Source organism: Xenopus laevis, chromosome 2S, assembly GCF_017654675.1.
Source record: "Xenopus laevis strain J_2021 chromosome 2S, Xenopus_laevis_v10.1, whole genome shotgun sequence".
Taxonomy (NCBI): domain Eukaryota; kingdom Metazoa; phylum Chordata; class Amphibia; order Anura; family Pipidae; genus Xenopus; species Xenopus laevis.
This window is the reverse complement of record NC_054374.1, coordinates 103,833,929-103,853,899: the sequence shown is the minus strand read 5'-3', so window position 1 is coordinate 103,853,899 and position 19,971 is coordinate 103,833,929. Positions and strand designations below refer to the sequence as shown.

At 40.7% G+C, this 19,971-nt stretch overlaps 1 protein-coding gene across 3 annotated transcripts in view; it reads right to left on the bottom strand.

Moving 5' to 3' along the window:
• Positions 1-19,750, bottom strand: part of mgat4a.S (alpha-1,3-mannosyl-glycoprotein 4-beta-N-acetylglucosaminyltransferase A S homeolog) — a 51,935-nt gene extending 32,185 nt beyond the window's left edge. The window contains exons 1-2 of one of the 3 annotated variants that reach the window (XM_018249799.2): positions 19,570-19,750; positions 16,823-17,125 (exon numbers count right to left, since the gene is read on the bottom strand). In XM_018249799.2, the coding sequence (XP_018105288.1) occupies positions 16,823-16,916 (94 nt within the window). In that variant the 5' untranslated portion in view covers positions 16,917-17,125; positions 19,570-19,750. The remainder of the gene's footprint in view (positions 1-16,822; positions 17,126-19,569) is intronic. The other 2 variants (XM_018249800.2, XM_018249801.2) reach the window with 2 other exon arrangements.
• Positions 19,751-19,971: the final 221 nt, after the last annotated feature.

The following is a 19,971-nucleotide window of genomic DNA, read 5'->3' as shown; positions in this document are numbered from 1 at the left end:
TCAGTGAGTTTGAAATTTATCCTCAGAATTCATCTCAGATTCAAAAGCGAACAGTTATGATCCATGTGCCCCCCCTGAAGTCACTGATTGGTTACTGCCTGGTAACCAATCAGTGGAAACCAAGAGAAAGCATGAAGTAGTATTCTGGCTATTATATTAGACATCCAGTGACTTTGGCTAACCATCTACTGTATATTGGAAATATTTTTTTATTTTGCACAGCCTATCTATTCACCCTGTTTTTGTTTTTACACTGCATGTTTCTCTTCTACACAAAGTAGAAAGGGGTTGTTGCAGGCAGTGATGGGGTGCTATTACTGCTGCCCTGAGGGCACCACAGAAGTAATCAAAATTCCTCATGTTTCATTAGCTTAGTCATATCTGCACACAGCTGAAAGATATAGACAAAGGAACACAGACACATGATTTCATATTTACCTAGAATAAGATTGAGAAAAGCAAAAAAAACATTTTGAGACTTCATTGTACTTGTTAAACCTTAGTCCAGGGCCCCAAACATTTTTTTTTTTTTACCTGTGAGTCACTTTCAAATATAAAAATAGTTGGGGAGCAACACAAGCCTGGAAAAAAAGTTTCAAGGGTGCCAAGTAAGGACCATGATTGGCAGTCTCAAGGTCCCTATGTGAACTGGCAGCCTACAGTTTTATCTGATTACTATGCAACCAAAACATGTATCCAAGCCAAGAATTTAAAGGGGAACTATCGCGAAAATCTAATTTTCCCAGCGGACAGATAGGATGAAAATAATAATATTCTCAAATATATTCATTTAACAGAAATGCTCACTTTTTGAAGGGCATTCAATAATATTACAGGGAGTTAGAATGCTTTCTCTGAGAGCCAGTTCAAGCAATTGCTGAATGGGAGTGGCTATACCCCAACTGTGATGTCACGTAGCAACTAGCAAAGTCCCACCCTCTTCATGCTGAAGTCAAAGCATCCACACACCAACTGCATTCTCTGGAATCTCATTCTGAGAACAGTAAGGCTGTTATTCTTTTATAGTGTGAAAATGCTGATTTTATTGGCAGAATTAGGTTTTCACACTCTCCCAGATCAAAGGCAGGACAGTGCATGGTATTTTTTTTTTGCACATTGCACCTCGCCTCACATGTTGCATATGTCTCTGTAGGTCAATAACAACCAGCCAGCAATTCACTTTGAACAGTCTACTTACTACTGATTCAAAATATGGGTAATTGAACTGGTACAAATTAGCACCTTGGTTTGAAATCACCATCTTTCTGTCTATACATGTATGTGTGTGACAGTGTGCTTGTGTGTGATTTAGTCTCCCAGAAACTTGCTTGTGTTTGCTTCAGAAACAGCCATGGAGCCGCAATTCAAGTTGAAATAGGGCTAAAAGGCACAGGTTTTATAGCAAATAAGCTCTGTACAATACAATGGATTTAGTTATTTTATAAGTATTTAAACCTATTGTATTCATTTATCTGTTGCCCGCTTATTTGCTTCCATGGCTAGCAAGCATCTTATTTTTATTTTCTAAACAATAGTAATGTTTCTGAGGCAAACACTCCAGTTTTACAAGAGAACCAAGAGTTCATCCTTATTTCATGCTTGAGCATATGGCCTGTATGGAAGATCTGAGCCTGTAAAGTAGTATGCATGTGCATGGGTTATTCACTGGTAGCAATCATAGCCCAGGCTGCAGGACATTGATACAGCTCAGGCACTTTTGGGCTCAGCTATCTGGCACTGATTGGGAAGGTGCCACAGGGTGGGCTGCCCAGGGAAGTGGCCCAAACAGTGATCTGGTACTGGAACCTTATGCATTGGCAGTAGCACTGGCACTTCTATACACTGGCATTTCCAAACACACTGCCATTAGCACTGGCTTTTGCATACACTAGCATTGGTACTTGTACTTCAAACACTTCAAGGCACTTTCATACATTGGCACCACCACATACATTACCATTGGCATTTGTACTTCCATACACAGGGACTCCCATACATCGGCACTGGCACCACCACATACAGTTTGATTTGTACTCGCACATTACCATTTGGTACTGGAAATTCCATACACTGGCATTGCCATTTGCACCTTCACACATACCGTCATTGGTACTGACACTTCTATACTCAGACACTTCCGCACATTTGTACTGCGCCAACTCATACTGTGACTAGGGTTGCCACCTTTTCTGGACAAAAATACTGGCCTTCCTATATATGTATCTCTTTTCCCTATTAACCCTTTAAGTGCCACAGAACGTAGAATCTACGTTCTGTGGAAAAGTAACTTGAAATGCCACAGAACGTAGATTCTACGTTCTGTAGCACTTCCGGGTTCTGGAGCGGAGGAGCGGCTGTTAGAGCCGCTCGCTCCGTTCCGCTTCGATCCCCTGCCCCTAGGCAACGAGCAGAGCAGGGGATCGAGTGGCCCCTGGGGCCCAAAAACAGCAGCAGGCACGTGTTACTTACGTGTCCTGCTGCTGCAGCCTGCACTGCGATGATCACCTCCGCCCCCACAGCACAGAGACACGCAGATCGTCGCAGATGTCTTCCTGGGACCCCTCCACATCGTGTGCAACAGTCTTCAGCGACTTTTTCAGGTTAGTGCAACAATTACACACACAAACACACCAACACACACTTATTACAGTAATACACACTTAGATTCACACTTACACACACTTACACATACATTTTTGGGGATTGGGGGGGTCACTTACACTCACTGCACTTACACACACGTGCACACGCACACACGCGCACATAACATGTAATTTACCATTTGTACACACGCACACGCACATACATGGCATTGTGGCTTTTTTTTTTTTTCTTATCGCATCGTCTCTTTTTTTTGCTGAAAAAAATGTTTTATTGCCATTACGAATACTGTATTCGCTAACCGTACTGTGCAATATCTTTTGTATGTTATTTCGGTGATTATATTGCAATTTTGGGTATTTTGGTGCATTTTTAGCCATTTTATTGAATTTTTAGCCATTTTATTGCATTTTCAGCTCTGCATATGTTGTGTTCACTTGTTTCTAGCCGTATAACCTGTTTGGCCCAGCTAAAATATTCAAACTGTGATTCTGATGGCCGATAACACTATTCTGGAAAAAAAACATTGATTTTTGTGGTTTTATTGGATTTTTTTTCATTTCACTCTTTACTGCCTTATTTTGTTTTGCCTTGTAAATTTTATCTACTATATATCCATTTGGGGGTCTCTGTGCGCCACATAGCTTGGTATATCTATGCATATTGGGCATCAAAGTGTTCAGTAGACCCCTGGCGTTCATATTTAGGATGTTTTATGCTGATACGTTACGAAATGTGGGGCATATAATGGGGTAAAATTCAAGCTTTGTGACGATTTTCAGAAATTTGATAAAAACCATTATGTTCAGCATTGCTTTGCAGTTTGGCAGTTTGTAGTAGAAACACTTATTTACCCATATTGGATTTGTCAGAATGTGTACTTTCTGAAAATATATGGTTTTCTGGGGTCTCTGTACTGTTAGGGGGGTCTAATGTCGCATAATACACACACCAGACGCTTATATTGCAGCAGCCAGCGCGTCAGCTATGAAAATGTATATACACTATTGTCATTTGGTGGTCTCTGTGCGCCACATAGTTTGGTATATCTATGCATATTGGGCATCAAAGTGTTCAGTAGACCCCTGGCGTTCATATTTAGGATGTTTTATGCTGATACGTTACGAAATGTGGGGCATATAATGGGGTAAAATTCAAGCTTTGTGACGATTTTCAGAAATTTGATAAAAACCATCATGTTCAGCATTGCTTTGCAGTTTGGCAGTTTGTAGTAGAAACACTTATTTACCCATATTGGATTTGTCAGAATGTGTACTTTCTGAAAATATATGGTTTTCTGGGGTCTCTGTACTGTTAGGGGGGTCTAATGTCGCATAATACACACACCAGACGCTTATATTGCAGCAGCCAGCGCGTCAGCTATGAAAATGTATATACACTATTGTCATTTGGTGGTCTCTGTGCGCCACATAGTTTGGTATATCTATGCATATTGGGCATCAAAGTGTTCAGTAGACCCCTGGCGTTCATATTTAGGATGTTTTATGCTGATACGTTACGAAACGTGGAGCATATAATGGGGTAAAATTCAAGCTTTGTGACGATTTTCAGAAATTTGATAAAAACCATTATGTTCAGCATTGCTTTGCAGTTTGGCAGTTTGTAGTAGAAACACTTATTTACCCATATTGGATTTGTCAGAATGTGTACTTTCTGAAAATATATGGTTTTCTGGGGTCTCTGTACTGTTAGGGGGGTCTAATGTCGCATAATACACACACCAGACGCTTATATTGCAGCAGCCAGCGCGTCAGCTATGAAAATGTATATACACTATTGTCATTTGGTGGTCTCTGTGCGCCACATAGTTTGGTATATCTATGCATATTGGGCATCAAAGTGTTCAGTAGACCCCTGGCGTTCATATTTAGGATGTTTTATGCTGATACGTTACGAAATGTGGGGCATATAATGGGGTAAAATTCAAGCTTTGTGACGATTTTCAGAAATTTGATAAAAACCATTATGTTCAGCATTGCTTTGCAGTTTGGCAGTTTGTAGTAGAAACACTTATTTACCCATATTGGATTTGTCAGAATGTGTACTTTCTGAAAATATATGGTTTTCTGGGGTCTCTGTACTGTTAGGGGGGTCTAATGTCGCATAATACACACACCAGACGCTTATATTGCAGCAGCCAGCGCGTCAGCTATGAAAATGTATATACACTATTGTCATTTGGTGGTCTCTGTGCGCCACATAGTTTGGTATATCTATGCATATTGGGCATCAAAGTGTTCAGTAGACCCCTGGCGTTCATATTTAGGATGTTTTATGCTGATACGTTACGAAACGTGGAGCATATAATGGGGTAAAATTCAATCTTTGTTACGATTTTCAGAAATTTGATAAAAACCGTTATGTTCAGCATTGCTTTGCAGTTTGGCAGTTTGTAGTAGAAACACTTATTTGCCCATCTTGGATTCGTCAGAATGTGTACTTTCTGAAAATATATGGTTTTCTGGGGTCTCTGTACTGTTAGGTGGTCTAATGTCGCATAATACACACACCGGGTGGTTATGTTGCAGCAGCCAGCGCGTCAGCCGTGAAAATGTCTATACATATTGTCATTTGGGGGTCTCTGTGCGCCACATAGTTTGGTATATCTATGCACATTGGGCATCAAACTATTTAGTAGACCCGTATGTTTATATTTAGGATGCTTTATGCTGGTAATGATACATGGACAATACGATGCTGGAAAGTTGAAGCATTGAGGCAATTTTCAGATATTTCACCAAAACCGACAACTTTGGGAAAGCCTTTTGACTCCGTAGTTTGGTGCAGAAAGGCATGGGTACCCATTTTAGATTCGGTAGAATGTGTACTTTCCAAAAATGTATGGGTTTGGGGGGTAAACATATATTTCTGTGTTTTTACCCCACAAAAATGCAGTTAATGTGTTGATCTTTCATTAGCTGAAGTTACCCACAGGACTATTTGTATGCACTAACTTAATTTTGAGGCCTCTAAATGCCAGATACTTTGGTAAACCTATGAACAATGGCCACCAAACTGTTCGGAGGAACCCTGGCAATCATATTTAGGGTGCTTTTTCTTGGTGCATAACGATACATGGGTGATATGGTGCTGAGAAGTTGAAGCTTTGAGGCAATTTTCAGATATTTCACCAAAACCGACAATTGTGGGAAAGCCTTGCGACTCAGTAGTTTGGAGCAGAAAGGCATGGGTACCCATTTTAGATTCGGTAGAATGTGTACTTTCCAAAAATATATGGGTTTGGGGGGTAAACATATATTTCTGTGTTTTTACCCCACAAAAAATGCAGTCAATGTGTTGATTTCTCAGTAGCTGAAGTAAAGTACTGATCAATTTGGATGTGCTAACTTCATATTGGTGTCTCTAAATGCCAGATACTTTGGTAAACCTATGCATAATGGGTATCAAACTGTTCAGTGGACCCCTGGCAATCATATTTCAGGTGCTTTTTCTTGGTACCTAATATAGTTTGGGATATGCGGAGCTGCAAAATAAAACCTTTGAAATGATTTTTCAGAATTTTGAATTTTTTTTTGAAAAACCGCTATGTTCAGACAAGCTTTTATGTTTGGTAGTTGGGAGTAGAGAGACATAGTTACCCATTTTGTAATCGGCAGAATGTGTACTTTTCAAAAATGTATGGTTTTCTGGGGTAAACCTACGGTTTCAGGAGTTTTTGCCTTGGAATCTAAAGCATGCCGTTTTCTGCCTTAGTGCTTTCAAAATTCGGCAATATACTGCCGGGAGTTTTTGAGGTACAGAAGTCCTAAATCTCCCTAAAACTATACATATCTGGTATTGGCATGTTCGAGAGACATAAGGCTTTCCAAATCAGTTGGATTTTCATCCGTAAAATGAAATATTTTTCTGGTATAAATTGATATACGATGAAAAATGGTAATTTTTCATTTTTTTTGGTATTTAGCACTATAAATTTTTTTGCACAGGTGGAAATACATGAAAACTCAGGCAGATTTAGAAAGCTCAGTTTCTACCGAAAAAAACAATGTATAGTTTTCCTAGGTAAACTATAGGTTTCCCCTCAGAAAATGCCCCTAAAGTGAGAGAGCACAAAATGTTTCAAAAACGGCTGGCATTTCGCGTAACCAAAATGTGAAATTCTGCTGGCACTTAAAGGGTTAATAACATTGGATCAACCATAATATTTACTGGTCAGGTGGCAACCCTAACTGTGACATTGGCACTTCTGTACATTGGCACAACCACTGGCACCTCCACACACACTGGCATTGTTACCAGGACTTCCTTACAGGCACCTCAGGTGTTCACTGGCATTGGTACTGCTACTTTCACATACTGGCATTGGTACTGCCAGCTACACCTACCCTCCTTATATGTACACCTGCCTCACCCACCTTCCACTTTCACACTCACCCCTGCTACTTCTATCACTCTCATACCCACTCCTGCAACTCCTACCATCCACTCATGTTCACCCCTGCAACCCCTACCATGCACTCACACACTCACCCCTGTAACTCCTACCATCCACTCACGCTCACCACTGCAACCACTACCATCCACTCTCACACTCACCCCTGCAACAGCAAGCTGCCTCAGGCGGCGGAGGGGCCAGGATCGCCCCAGGTTTAGTAACGATTTAAAGTGCATGGTGTGACCTCCGCATATTTCACACTCCTTGCTGCTATGTGAGGGTTGGTTGGCTGCCTATCCTAAGGCCAGGGAGCAAACATAGGGCATGAAGTAGTGATGTGTGGGCCTACCTGACACCCGCAGGTTCGGGCCAACCTTGCACCCCCCTTTCCGGGTCACAGGCAGGTCTGGGTTGAGCTCTTCTTCCTATTCCTTTTTATAGATGCGCGCCTGTTCGCCCTCCCCTTTTGTGACATTATTGGCGGGGCGGTGCGGGTCTATAAAAGGTAGGGGGAAGGCGGGCGGGTATTGGGCAGGTGTGGGTAAAACCTGACCCGCACATCACTAGGGAGAACCTTTAGAGAGCTACTATTATAGGTGTAATGCTTGTAGATTGGATAGTTTACATGAACCCTTTAAGTGCCAGCAGAATTTGACATTTCGGTTTCACGAAATGCCAGACGTTTTTGAAACATTTTGTGCTCTTTCACTTTCTTTCATTTTCTGAGGGGAAACCTTTAGTTTCCTTAGGAAAAACATACATTGTTTTTTTCGGGAGAACCTGAGCTTTCTAAATCCGAGTTTCATGTATTTCCACCTCTGCAAAAAGATTTATAGCGCTAAATACCAATGAAAAATTCCTATTTTTAATAATATATGAATTTATACCAAAAAAATATTTTTATTTACTCATGAAAATCCAACTGCTTTGGAAAGCCTCATGTCGCTCGAACATTGCCAATACCAGATATGTATAGTTTTAGTGAGATTTAGTACTTCTGTATAGCAAAAACTCCCTGCAGTATATTACCGAATTTTCAAACTACTAAGGCAGAAAACGGCATATTTTAGTTTTCAAGGCCAAAAAATCCTGAAACAGTAGGTTTACCCCAGTAAACCATTTAGTTTTGAAAAGTACACATTCTGCTGATTCCAAAATGGGTAACTGTGTCTCTCTACTCCTAACTACCAAACATAAAAGCTTGTCTGAATTTAGCAGTTTTGATGAAAATGTATTAAAATTCTGAAAAAAACACTTCAAAGATTTTATTTTGCTGCCCCTGATATCCACACTGTATTAGGTACCAAGAAAAAGCACCCTGAATATGATTGCCAGGGGTCCACTGAGCAAGGTGATGCCCATTGTGCATAGGTTTACCAAAGTTTATGGCTTTTAGAGACACCAATATGAAGTAAGCGCATAAAAATAGTCCTGTGGGTAACTTCAGCTAATGAAAAATCAACACATTGACTGCATTTTTGTGGGGTAAAAACACAGAAATATATGTTTACCCCCCAAAACCATATATTTTTGGAAAGTACACATTCTACTGAACCTAAAATGGTGACCCATGCCTTTCTGCACCAAACTACGGAGTCAAAAGGCTTTCCCAAAAATGGTGGTTTTGGTGAAATAACTGAAAATTGCCTCAAAGTTTCAACTTTCCAGCAACGTCCATGTATCATTATCAGCATAAAGCATCCTAAATATGAATGCTGGGGGTCTACTAAACAGTTTGATGCCCAATATGCATAGATTTACCAAACTATGTTGCGCACAGTGACCCCCAAATGGATATATGTTAGACAAAATTTACATGGGCAAAAAGAAGCAACAAAGAACAATGGTAAATAAAAACCACAAAAAGCAATGCTTTTTTCCCACCTAGTATAATCAGCAGTCAGAATTACTGTTTGAATATTTTAGCTTGGCCACATATGTTTTACAGACAGAAGCAAGCAAACAACACCCATGCAGAGCTGAAAATGCAATAAAATAGCTAAAAAATACTATAAAATGGCTAAAAATGCACCGAAATCACAAAATTGCAATATAATAACAGAATTAGCATGCAAAAGGTATGCGCAGTACTGTTAGGGAATACGCTATTCACAATGGCAATAAAACATTTTTTTCAGGCAAAAATAAAAAAGGGTGCACTTGCTCAGTCTGCTACCCAGTGGCAAAGCTTTGGATGTGAGTTTAACCCTTTCCCTGCCAGCCATTTTGTCCTAAATGCAACATCTACTGCCAAGCAGTTTTTTTAGACTTTTTGTACTCTTTCACTTTAAGGGCTTTTCCTGGGGGGGGGTCTTTTAGTTTACCCAGGAAAACAATATATTGTTTTTTTCAGGACAACCTGAGTTTTCAAAATATGCTAGAATTTTGGTGTCCACTTCTGTAAAAATATATAGGCTTCTAAGTGTAAAATCATGTTTCACATAGTACAATCACATATATCAGAAACATAATTTATTTTATGTACAAGAACACAGCCGATTTGTATAATTCTGTCTCCTGAATGCACAATACCAAAATATATAGTTTTATGGAGATTTCTCACTTGTATATATCAATATCTATAAGCAGTACATGGCCAGATTTCCAAAGCAGCGCTCCACAAAATGGCATACTTCTGATTTCAAGGCCAAACATTCCACTAACAGTAGGTTTACACTAGAAAACTACCCATTATTAGAAAGAGCAGATTCTGGGAAATCAAAAATGGGTAAATATATCGTTGTACTCCAAACTACCAAGTTGCAATTTTTTCCTAAATTTATAATTTTATATAGAAATTGGTGAATTTTTTGAAAAATGATATCTCCCACACATCATTAGGACGAATGTACCCAGGAGTCCATCGAACAGTTTGATGCCCAATATGTATAGGTTTACCTAAGCAGGTGGCATATAGGGGCCCCAAAATGAAGACTTCTATAAGGTACTGCAAAATCAACACATTTACATAGTTTTTTTGGGGGGGGGGAGATAGAAAAAAGTATGTTCACCCCAGAAAACCATATATTTTCAGAAAGTACACATTACACAGATATACCAAAGTAGCTGGCATGTGCGGGCCCCAAATAAAAATTGTGCATATGAGTTTCTCCGCTGCCGATTTGCCTTCTTTGCACAAAGACCTGTGACTGCGCATTGTATGCCAGAAGATTCTCCTAACAGCAGAAAGACCCCCCAAAACCATATATTTTTGGAAAGTAGACATTTTGATGAAACCAACAAAGATAAAGACATCTTTCTATACCAAACTACAAATCTATTCTAAACAGAGGTTTTTACATTTCTGAAAATTGCCTAAAAATGTTGCAGTTTGCCGCATTTATCTCACACAATGAGATACAATCGCTGCAATCCCTGGAGGTGGAGTATGCAGAGCTATTGCGAAGCAGAAAGTGCGTGGGTGGCTCTGCAGGGAGGAGGAGGTAAGTGAAGTAGCAGATGCGTCATGCGCTTGCGTCTGCTACTTTGGAAGTCAGACCTGAAACGATCGCGTCTCAGATTAGACGGTGGCAAAAGCCACAGATGCAGCGAGAACAGCTCAGCTGCTAAAGAACGTACCTAGTACGTTCTTGGCAGCCTGAGCATTTGCCTGCCAGCACATAGGCTGTACATGCTTGGCAAGCAAAGGGTTAGATGCCACTTTGCCATCTGAACGTGAAGCTATTGCTGAAGCCAATGACCATGAAATATCCTAGGGACGCTGCATGAGCTTTCAAGCCTTAAGGTGGCCATACACGGGCCGATAAAAGCTGCCGACAGACTGTGTCGGCAGCTTATTGGCCCGTGTATGGGGGCCCCCGACGGGCTTCCCCGATCGAGATCTGGCCGAAAGTCGGCCAGATCTCGATCGGATGGGGTTAAAAATCCCGTCGGATCGCGGCCGCATCTGTTCGTTAATGCGGTACCGCGATCCGACCGCCCGTTTGCGAGCGCTAGGATCCGATCGTTGGGCCCTAGGGCCCACGATCGGATCAGCCCGATATTGCCCACCTCAAGGTGGGCATATCGGAGGAAGATCCGCTCGTTTGGCGACATCGCCAAACGAGCGGATCTATCCGTGTATGGCCACCTTAAGTCCCTCTGATAACCGCAAGTGATTGCTTATGGTTTGTTATGTGAGCGCCTGAGAGAGAGCAGCGCCACTGCATCAGCCAGAGACTGCAAGAGACTTGCGCCTATGATAGATGATAGGTGGCTATGAAAAGAAAATACAATCATTCAACATGGGTTCCATATTGCACTATGACGTTTCAGATACAGTATATGGACACAGGAGGCAAATTCTCATTAATGTAGATTAGGCTTCAGCACTTCCAAATATGGGGTCTGGACAGCTTTATAGATAGACAAGTGGTGAGCTACTATCCCATTGATTGATGGGAAAGGGGTGGATAATAATGACGCCTGCATCTTTTTTACAGCCAAACAGAAATTCATATATCTGAAAATTGTTGACATTTGTGACACTATGAAGTTCACCTTAAACCTGCACCCAGCAAAAAAGTTTGCTCATACCCAGAGGGCAGCTCTAAGCTTGACTGTCCTTACTGTTTAACACTTAACAGGGCTAACATTACCTTCATCGCCCATTTCACTCTTTTATGAATAAACAGAAATAAAACTTTGCCAATATGTTTTACTAGATGTTTATATGACAATAAAGTTAGTTACCAATGCTCATTTGAGAAAAAAAGGGTATGTTACTCCTTTAATAGCTAGAAGGAAAATAGAGACACCTGCTGGGGTGGGATGTATAGATTGTGTAAACTGTCTGTGTGCCCCTGAAGGCAGCATGAAGCTTTCCCATAGAAAGAGTTAACAGAACAACAGTGGAATGAAGTTATGTTGCCCTTATACCTCACCTCTTCCTCTAACAAGCTCCTCTGGATCTCCGTATATCACATGCTGAGTTTCTGAAGCTCAAGCCCAGACTGCACCATTGTAGCTGTTTGAAGGAGGGGAGATGTAATCTGATCCATCTGTCCTGCTGTTAGAAACCAACCAGTGCAGCTGTGTTTGAGAAAGTTCTCCCCCCTCACAAGTATTGTGGGCTGTTCACCTGTCCCGGTAGCTGCTCTCAGCCGGCAGACTATTACTTTTGTGTTTCTGTGTGTAGGGAGAGGTGCTGAGCTGCTGCTGCCGACTTGAGATTGAGCCTCAAGCCTCCTGCTGCCCTCCTCTCCCTGACGTGCCCGAGCATATCAGCCTGCACAGGACATCAGCTCGGCACGCAGCAGCCATCCAGCAACCATTGATCTGTCTGATACTGCCCATTCACCTGCTGGCTACATGGGCTCGGCACTATAAAAATTATCTTTTACAAAGTATTGATTTCTAAGGGTTTTGTAGGGCTGCTGCTGGCTGTGACTGTGCAGCTTTGTCCCTGCCACTGATGGGCAAAACCTGCATTGGAGCTGCTGAAAGGAAAATCGCTGGGCATGTTTAGCCTAGTAACATTGCCTTTGAGTGACAAGCAGACTAGCCAATAAGACAGGAGGTGTGCCTGTCACTCATTTGCATATGACTCCGACGCCAGACTGCAGGAGAGGAGAAGCTCAGAGCAGTGTGAGGGATAAAGAATGAAAATATTTCAAAAACGGTAAAAAAATTTTAATAAAAAGCATTTAGACAAATACTTAACTTTACCTAAGGATGCTTTTTAAGCATTATGAATTTCGCGATAGTTCCCCTTTAAAAATAAGCACCTCCTTTAAGGCCACTGAAGCAACATGAAATGAGTTATTGAACATCATGTTGCTCACTAGTCAATGGTTGGGGATCACTTAGCTGGCGATAGATGCAAAGACATCCCAATCCCAATCTCCCGACCTGCCACTAACCATTCAGATCAAATAAAGTAGAAAAGAACAGATCAGCCGATGTTCTGCCCCTGACAGCAATCGTATGAAAGTTATGGCCGACAAAAGCTAATGACAGTTTCCCACTCAAAATCATACGATTGGCAATACATGCAGAGATATTATCGGCAGCCGACAGAAATTTTTTAACCTGTCCGATCGTCAAAATGACCGATCTCCGCCGGACGAAAAATTTACGGGACTCTCCACACATGGTCCAAAAATCGCACAAATCCTCGATTCGTACGATCGGATCTTTGCGTCTATGGCCAGCTTTAGTCATACCCCACTAAAGATACAGATATGGGATCCATTATCTGGAAACTTGTTATCCAGAATGCAATACCTTTTACTTTATCCCAACTAAGCTGATTGAACTCTACTGGTGGCAAAACAATCCTATTGTGTTTATTTAATGTTAAAATTAATTTAAGTAGGCTTTAAGTATGATAATCTAAATTACAGAAAGATCCTTTACCCAGAAAACCCCAGGTCCCAAGCATTCTGGATAACAGGTCTCATACCCGTACTAACAAAACTTTTCTACGACCTTATAGTTGCCTGAGATAGAAACTAAGCAACTCCAAATGCCATTTCTAGTTTGCACACAACTGATAAACAATGCAGATTTCTTCAGAGCACATTGTTTATATGCATTATATAGATCTGCCTAGCTCAGCAACTTTTACAAGGACATAAGAGCTGAATCGGCCCACTACTGGAAGTAAAATACAGGACACACATCTCTGGAGTTTTTGCCTTTAATATTAGCAAAAAGTGTCCAACAACAAGAAGTTACATTTAACATTTATACTGAAGGAGCCACTTTTTTTTTTTATCAAGTCGCCACCTGTCTTCTTTCGTCCATATCAAGTGTCCTGAATGGATAGCGGGCAGCTTGTTCCCTTGTGTATGCTGCCCAAGGTCAGTACAAACAAGCAGAAAGCACTGCTGTATTTAAATAGCAAGTTTGGTAGCATATTATTAGCATTCTAGATTAGACACACGCACACACAAAATAATCTGGCCAAAAAGCTAAACTGTGCTATTATTTTACTTTACTTTTTTCCATGACTACTTAATTTATGAATAACAACACAGATAAAAAATGGAGTAATAGAACCAATAAATCTGAGTGAGACTACAGTTACTCTATTTTGTTGGTGCAATAATTCATTCTGAAATAAAGGTTTATACTGCTAAATATCCGTAAGAGCAGATGATCGAAGACGTGTATAATGGTATGGAAGCCCTCAGATCATGCTGCTCCCTTGGCACAGCAAAGAGAATACTCAAGTCATTAAAATGCATGCCAATCACACTTACAATGCTAGACCCAAACCACTTCAACCTTGGCATACTGCTCATACAAAAGCACTCTAAAAGTGCACTTGAGCGTCACTGACCCAATTCCCGCTTAGAATCAGACTTCTGGAGCTATAAGACAAACAAACATACTTTACTACACTCATTAACTCACTTTCTAAAAAACTTGCACACCTTTTCACTACCTTTAACACTTCTTACCCTTTCTCCACTCCCTCCGTGTACATCTTTCTCTGCTCAAGGTATTGCTGAGCACTTCAAAAACAAAATTGACACCATCAGAAGTGACATAACACTACTCAACCCCCGTAGACTTCCACCACCCTCCCTCCACACTCCCCAGTCTCTCCTGTGCTCCTGTGACAGATGAGGAATTGTCAAAACTTTTGGCCTCTCACCTTACTACCTGCCCACTTGATCCCATTCCTTCCAAACTTCTCCACAATGCAGATCCCTGTCTAATCAAAGCCTTAACTCATTAACAACCTTTTATAGAAAAGGCCAACAACCACTTCTCACTACGAATACTGCTTGATCTCTTTTCAGCTTTCCAATATACATTAATTATAAGTCCATAGGTCGGACTTCTGCTGCATTGTTGAACTGGTCAGAAACAATACAAAGAATTGCAAGGTGCAACAATTACATTTAGAAATATTGTTAAAACCACTGAAACATTGTAATCAATGTATACTACAAATTTGCTTGGAATTTTGTGTTCTTTTATCTAGCAAAAAATCTGGATTTGTTTCTAAAAACAGCAAATTCATAAAAGCGGGGTTTAAAAAAAAGAAAACACAATTAAAGTAGTTACAAAACAGCTGTTTATCTCTGAGCTACAGTCCATAAATGTGAGTTGAGGAACGAACACACATTTCACTAAGGGGCAGATTTATCAAGGGTCGAATTTCGAAGTAGAAAAAAACTTCGAGATTCGACCATTGAATAGAATCCTCTGACATTCGAATTCGAAGTCGGAGGATTCTATACATCGTACGATCGTATTCCGATTGTAGTATTACCGTACGATGATCGTACTTTGAATTGAATGATTCAAACAATTTTATCGTACGATCGTACGATTTTCCTTCGAATACAAAAAAAACGTAGAAATATGCTCTGGAAGGTCCCCATAGGCTAACATAGCACTTCAGCAGGTTTAGTCAAAGAAAATTCGAAGTCGTAGTATCCTATTGGATGTTCAAAGTATCCAAAAAAATACTTTGAATTTTTTAGTTCGAAAATTCCCTCGAATTCACTTCGACCCTTGACAAATCTGCCCCTTAGTGTAAGGGCACATGGGGAGATTCGTGAGGCAACTTTGGAAAACGAAGCACCGCGAGTGCCATCCCGCTGGCGATTTCTCATTATAGCCGGCGGGAAGGTAGGGGAAGGCAGATCGGGGAGATTGTCGCCCAGAAGAAGAGGCAATTAGTCGCCAGGTGACTAAATCTCCCCGAATCTCCCCATGTGACCTTACCCTTACACACCCTCCAGCAATCAGAAGACTTTCCTTTCACTATTTGCACATTTTATGTGTAATGAAATGAGTGATAAGAAAGATAAACGTTATGAACTAGAAAAATGCCAAGACTTAATTACACATGAATCACTATAATGATCAATAAACTCCCATAAACAAAATGAATACATCAGTATGACTAATAGAAAAGAATTCAGACAATTAATTTTTTAAAAATTCCCTTCTAACCCATCACCCAGCCCACTAATAGTATGAAATAAGCCAGTTCTGTCACTCATTCTGGGCTTGGGTAGCTCCAGTACTGCCTTTCACTGAATTCTAATCTACAGAAGGATCACACTGACCCTAGTTCAGGGTGACTGATGGAATGGGTCTCCCTGCTTAAGGTGGCCATAGACTCAAAGATCCTCTCGTTTGGCGACATCGCCAAACGAGTGGATCTTTCCCCGATATGCCACTAACGGCATGGCTATATCGGGGGTAATTCGAACGTTCGGCCGAATGGGGCTCCGACGGGTCGGTCGGGTAAAAATCCAACCTTCCCCATCGATATCGTGGCCAGATATCGATCGGGAAGACCCGTCGGAAGCCCCCATACATGGGCAGATAAGCTGTCAAATCGGTCCAAACGACCGATATCGGCAGCTTTATCTGCCCGTGTATGGCCACCTTTAGTGTATCCCCCAGCTGTAAGTAAAAGTAGAAATGTGATGGTCCTTCTTTGCTAGTAAAACAGACATGTGTCTTTTATTTACCACTTTTAATTAATGCTTGTGTGAGAACAATGTAAAGAGAACAAACCGTAGTTTCTCCAAAACAATCATAACGTACAATGATTCTGATGGTTCCGAAATGTATCCTGGCTGCTTTCTCCTTAGTTTCTTAATTTACAACCTAGAAATTGCAGTCTGGTCAAACCTAGCATCTGTAGGTTAAGTTTTTTTGGTGGGGATAGAGTTTTATTCTATCCTTTCTGTTTTCCAAACAAGATAGGGACAAGACATGTGCTAAAAATAAAATTTCATGCAATATTATTACCAGACTGTATTCAGGTTCTATCTATACTATAACAAGTGAAACACATGAATTGTTAAAAGAACAGGACATGTGACTTACCTTTCCCATTTTGCCAGGCAGTATACCAGGAAAGGCTTAAAAATGTAGTAATGAACACTAATGCGGTTGCCACAGTTCCATTTCGGAGCCTCATTTCATTGCACCATCACACTGGTTTACAGTTCTCTGCACGCAGTTTCTCTGTTGAAAGGCGACGATTAGCTCTTATCCACAATCCAAACAATGCATTAATAAAGCTGCAGCAACAGCCCCCAGGAAAGAGTGGAAGTCTTCATGTTTTAATAAATATAAAGGAATCTGTTAACATTGCTTCTCTAATCTCCTGTTCTTCTTAGAGTTCCCCTGTTTATTAAAAATAAAAAACACAAAGTGGCATCTTTGAATAAACAAATCTTACAGTAAGTTACAGCAAGAAACAATTCCCACTTCCTATTATGTCATTCACCTTAATTAAAATTCAACTACTGCCAATGCCAGCTATGATCCGATTTCTTCATGAGTAACTGATCAGTATTACAAGTTGTGAGAGGGATGTGTGCTGAAATTTTAAAAAAAACTTATGCCTGTTAAAAATTGTTTCTCTCCATTTCTATGCCTGAAAGCATGTGCTGTCTAGGAAAAAATTTGGAGGGCCCTGGGGGCACGCGCTGCTCTGCTGGTCTCACCAGGATTTTAATACTATACAGGAAGGTCGGCTTCATCTATAGTTACTCCACTGTCAGTCAGTAATACAGCTGTCTTGCCCAAGCAAGCCACTGTGAATTAATTAACGTTTAGTATGATGTAGAGAGTGATATTCTGAGACAATCTGCAATTGTTTTTTTATTTTTATTATTTGTGGTTTTTTAATTATTTAGCTTTTTATTCAGCAGCTCTGCACTTTGCAATAACAGCAATTTGGTTGCGATGGTCCAAATTACACTAGCAACCATGCATTGATCTGAATAAGAGACTGGACTATGAATAGGAGAGGGGTAATAAAAAGTATAAATAACAATAAATTTCTAACGTTACAGATGATTTGTTTTAAGATGGGGTCAGTGACCCCATTTGAAAGCAGGAAAGAGTCAGATGAAAACAGCAAATAATTCAAAAACTATAAAAAAAATATATGAAGACCTACTGAAAAGTTGCTTGGAATTGGCCATTCTACAACTTACTTAAAGTTAACTTGAAGGTGAACCACCCCTTTAAATAATTACAAATATATATATATATATATATATATATATATAGCTTTTCAAGATGGACCAGCACTCCAGTTTTGTTCAATCAAACGTGAATATTTATTTGAATAGTCACTCTCGTGTCCAACGTTTCGGCCCACATCTGGGCCTTTATCCTTGATAAAGGCCCAGATGTGGGCCGAAACGTTGGACACGAGAGTGACTATTCAAATAAATATTCACGTTTGATTGAACAAAACTGGAGTGCTGGTCCATCTTGAAAAGCTGCATAATACCACTTGACCGGGCACCCACTACGAACTGAGAGGGTTAAAGTGCAGGTACTTTCTGAACTTATATATATATATATATATATATATATATATATATATATATATATATATATATATATATGTGCTCATACCCACACTTGTAAAAATACCTTATAAGGCTTATAGTAGTGTATAATAACATATAATACACAAAAGCCATGAATATCTTGTAAAATATATCCTTATAAATGGTGACTAGTGATGTAATCAGTTATAAACAGTGAGTAGTGATGTCATTTCTGTCACATGACTCAATAATGCTTGTGTATTATAATAAATAAAGTACCCCTTGTTGGAAAATATAAGGATATTATAAGTAACGTCTGCATTCCATGACCTGTATAAAAGCACTCGACCTTTGGCCTTGTGCTTTTATATGGTCTTGGAACTCCTCGGTGACTATAATATCCTTATATTTTACAATAAGGGGTACTTTATTCACTATATATTTTGTAAATATAGAGAAGGTGGGGGTTTATAAGGGGAACATTTAGCAATAAGGCACAGTCATAGAGGGGTTTAATGACCATATAAAGGCACAAGAAACCGGAGAAGTTTAATAGAGTTATAATATAGGAGTACAGAATGTTTTATAATACACTAGATTTAATGAGTGGACAGCGCTTAATAAAAAAAATTATAACTGATGCCAATCCTAAGCCCTGTTTACATAGTGATTTAAATACCTACTGTTGTAAAATATAAAAGGATATTAGAAGGCATCAATAATAATTTCAGTGACCTAACAAAAGCAAGAGGTCGAAGACCTGTAACTGTGTATTATTTATCAGAATAGACAAGTTTAGTGGCTCATGTGACAGAAATGACATCAGCAAGCACCAGTGATAAGGCTTCAGGATACTCATGGCTCTATGATGCAATACATTCATGTCTTCTGTGCACCCCCCAGGGATGCTGGATATGCTAAAGGCACAGAAAAGCATATTCCCTGCCGCCGCCGCAACACTAGCAATCCGCAGGAACAAGAGATGCTGGGAGTTGTAGTTTCTCACGAGCAATGGCGAAGCTTTGCCTTTTCCTGCTCAAGGGTCAGCCCGAGTACGAGAGCCCACAGCAGGTTGCCAGTCACCCCGTTATTCGATGCTATTCTGCGCACAAGCCAGTAACAAGGCGTGTACATAGTCAGCTTTCCATATGGGCCGTTATTAGGCACCACCTGCACATACACACAGACCCGTGTCCTTGTACGTGGGGAGCGACCCCAGCTGGTGCCTACAAATACGTCCCTTCATATACATGGAACAAAGCCACACTACACACACCATACCGGCGAGAGCCCGCTGGAACTTCCTGAATAGGACTATATCGCGATCCGTGCTGCTGCTGCTGCTGTGTTCCGCTTATCCTTGTGCCCATTTCGCTGCTGACATATTCTTCCAGTCCGATGCAGACCCCTCCCGACTCACCCTTCAGCGCACTCTCTGACACGACCAAGAAAGATGCACTTACGTCGCTGCATCTGGCCCCACCCACTGAAAGCGCCGGCCAAATGAGGATTGAGGGGCAGGGCTAAGTGTGTCTGTGCTAGGCCTGTGTGTGGCCGCTTTATTCTTTGGTGCTGCTGTCAAAAGAAATGGCCTGTAATAAGGTGACTTCCAGTGTCGGACTGGGACTCCAGGGGCCCTCCCAAAAATCTTAGACCAGGGGCCCACCTCTCAGTACTATTATA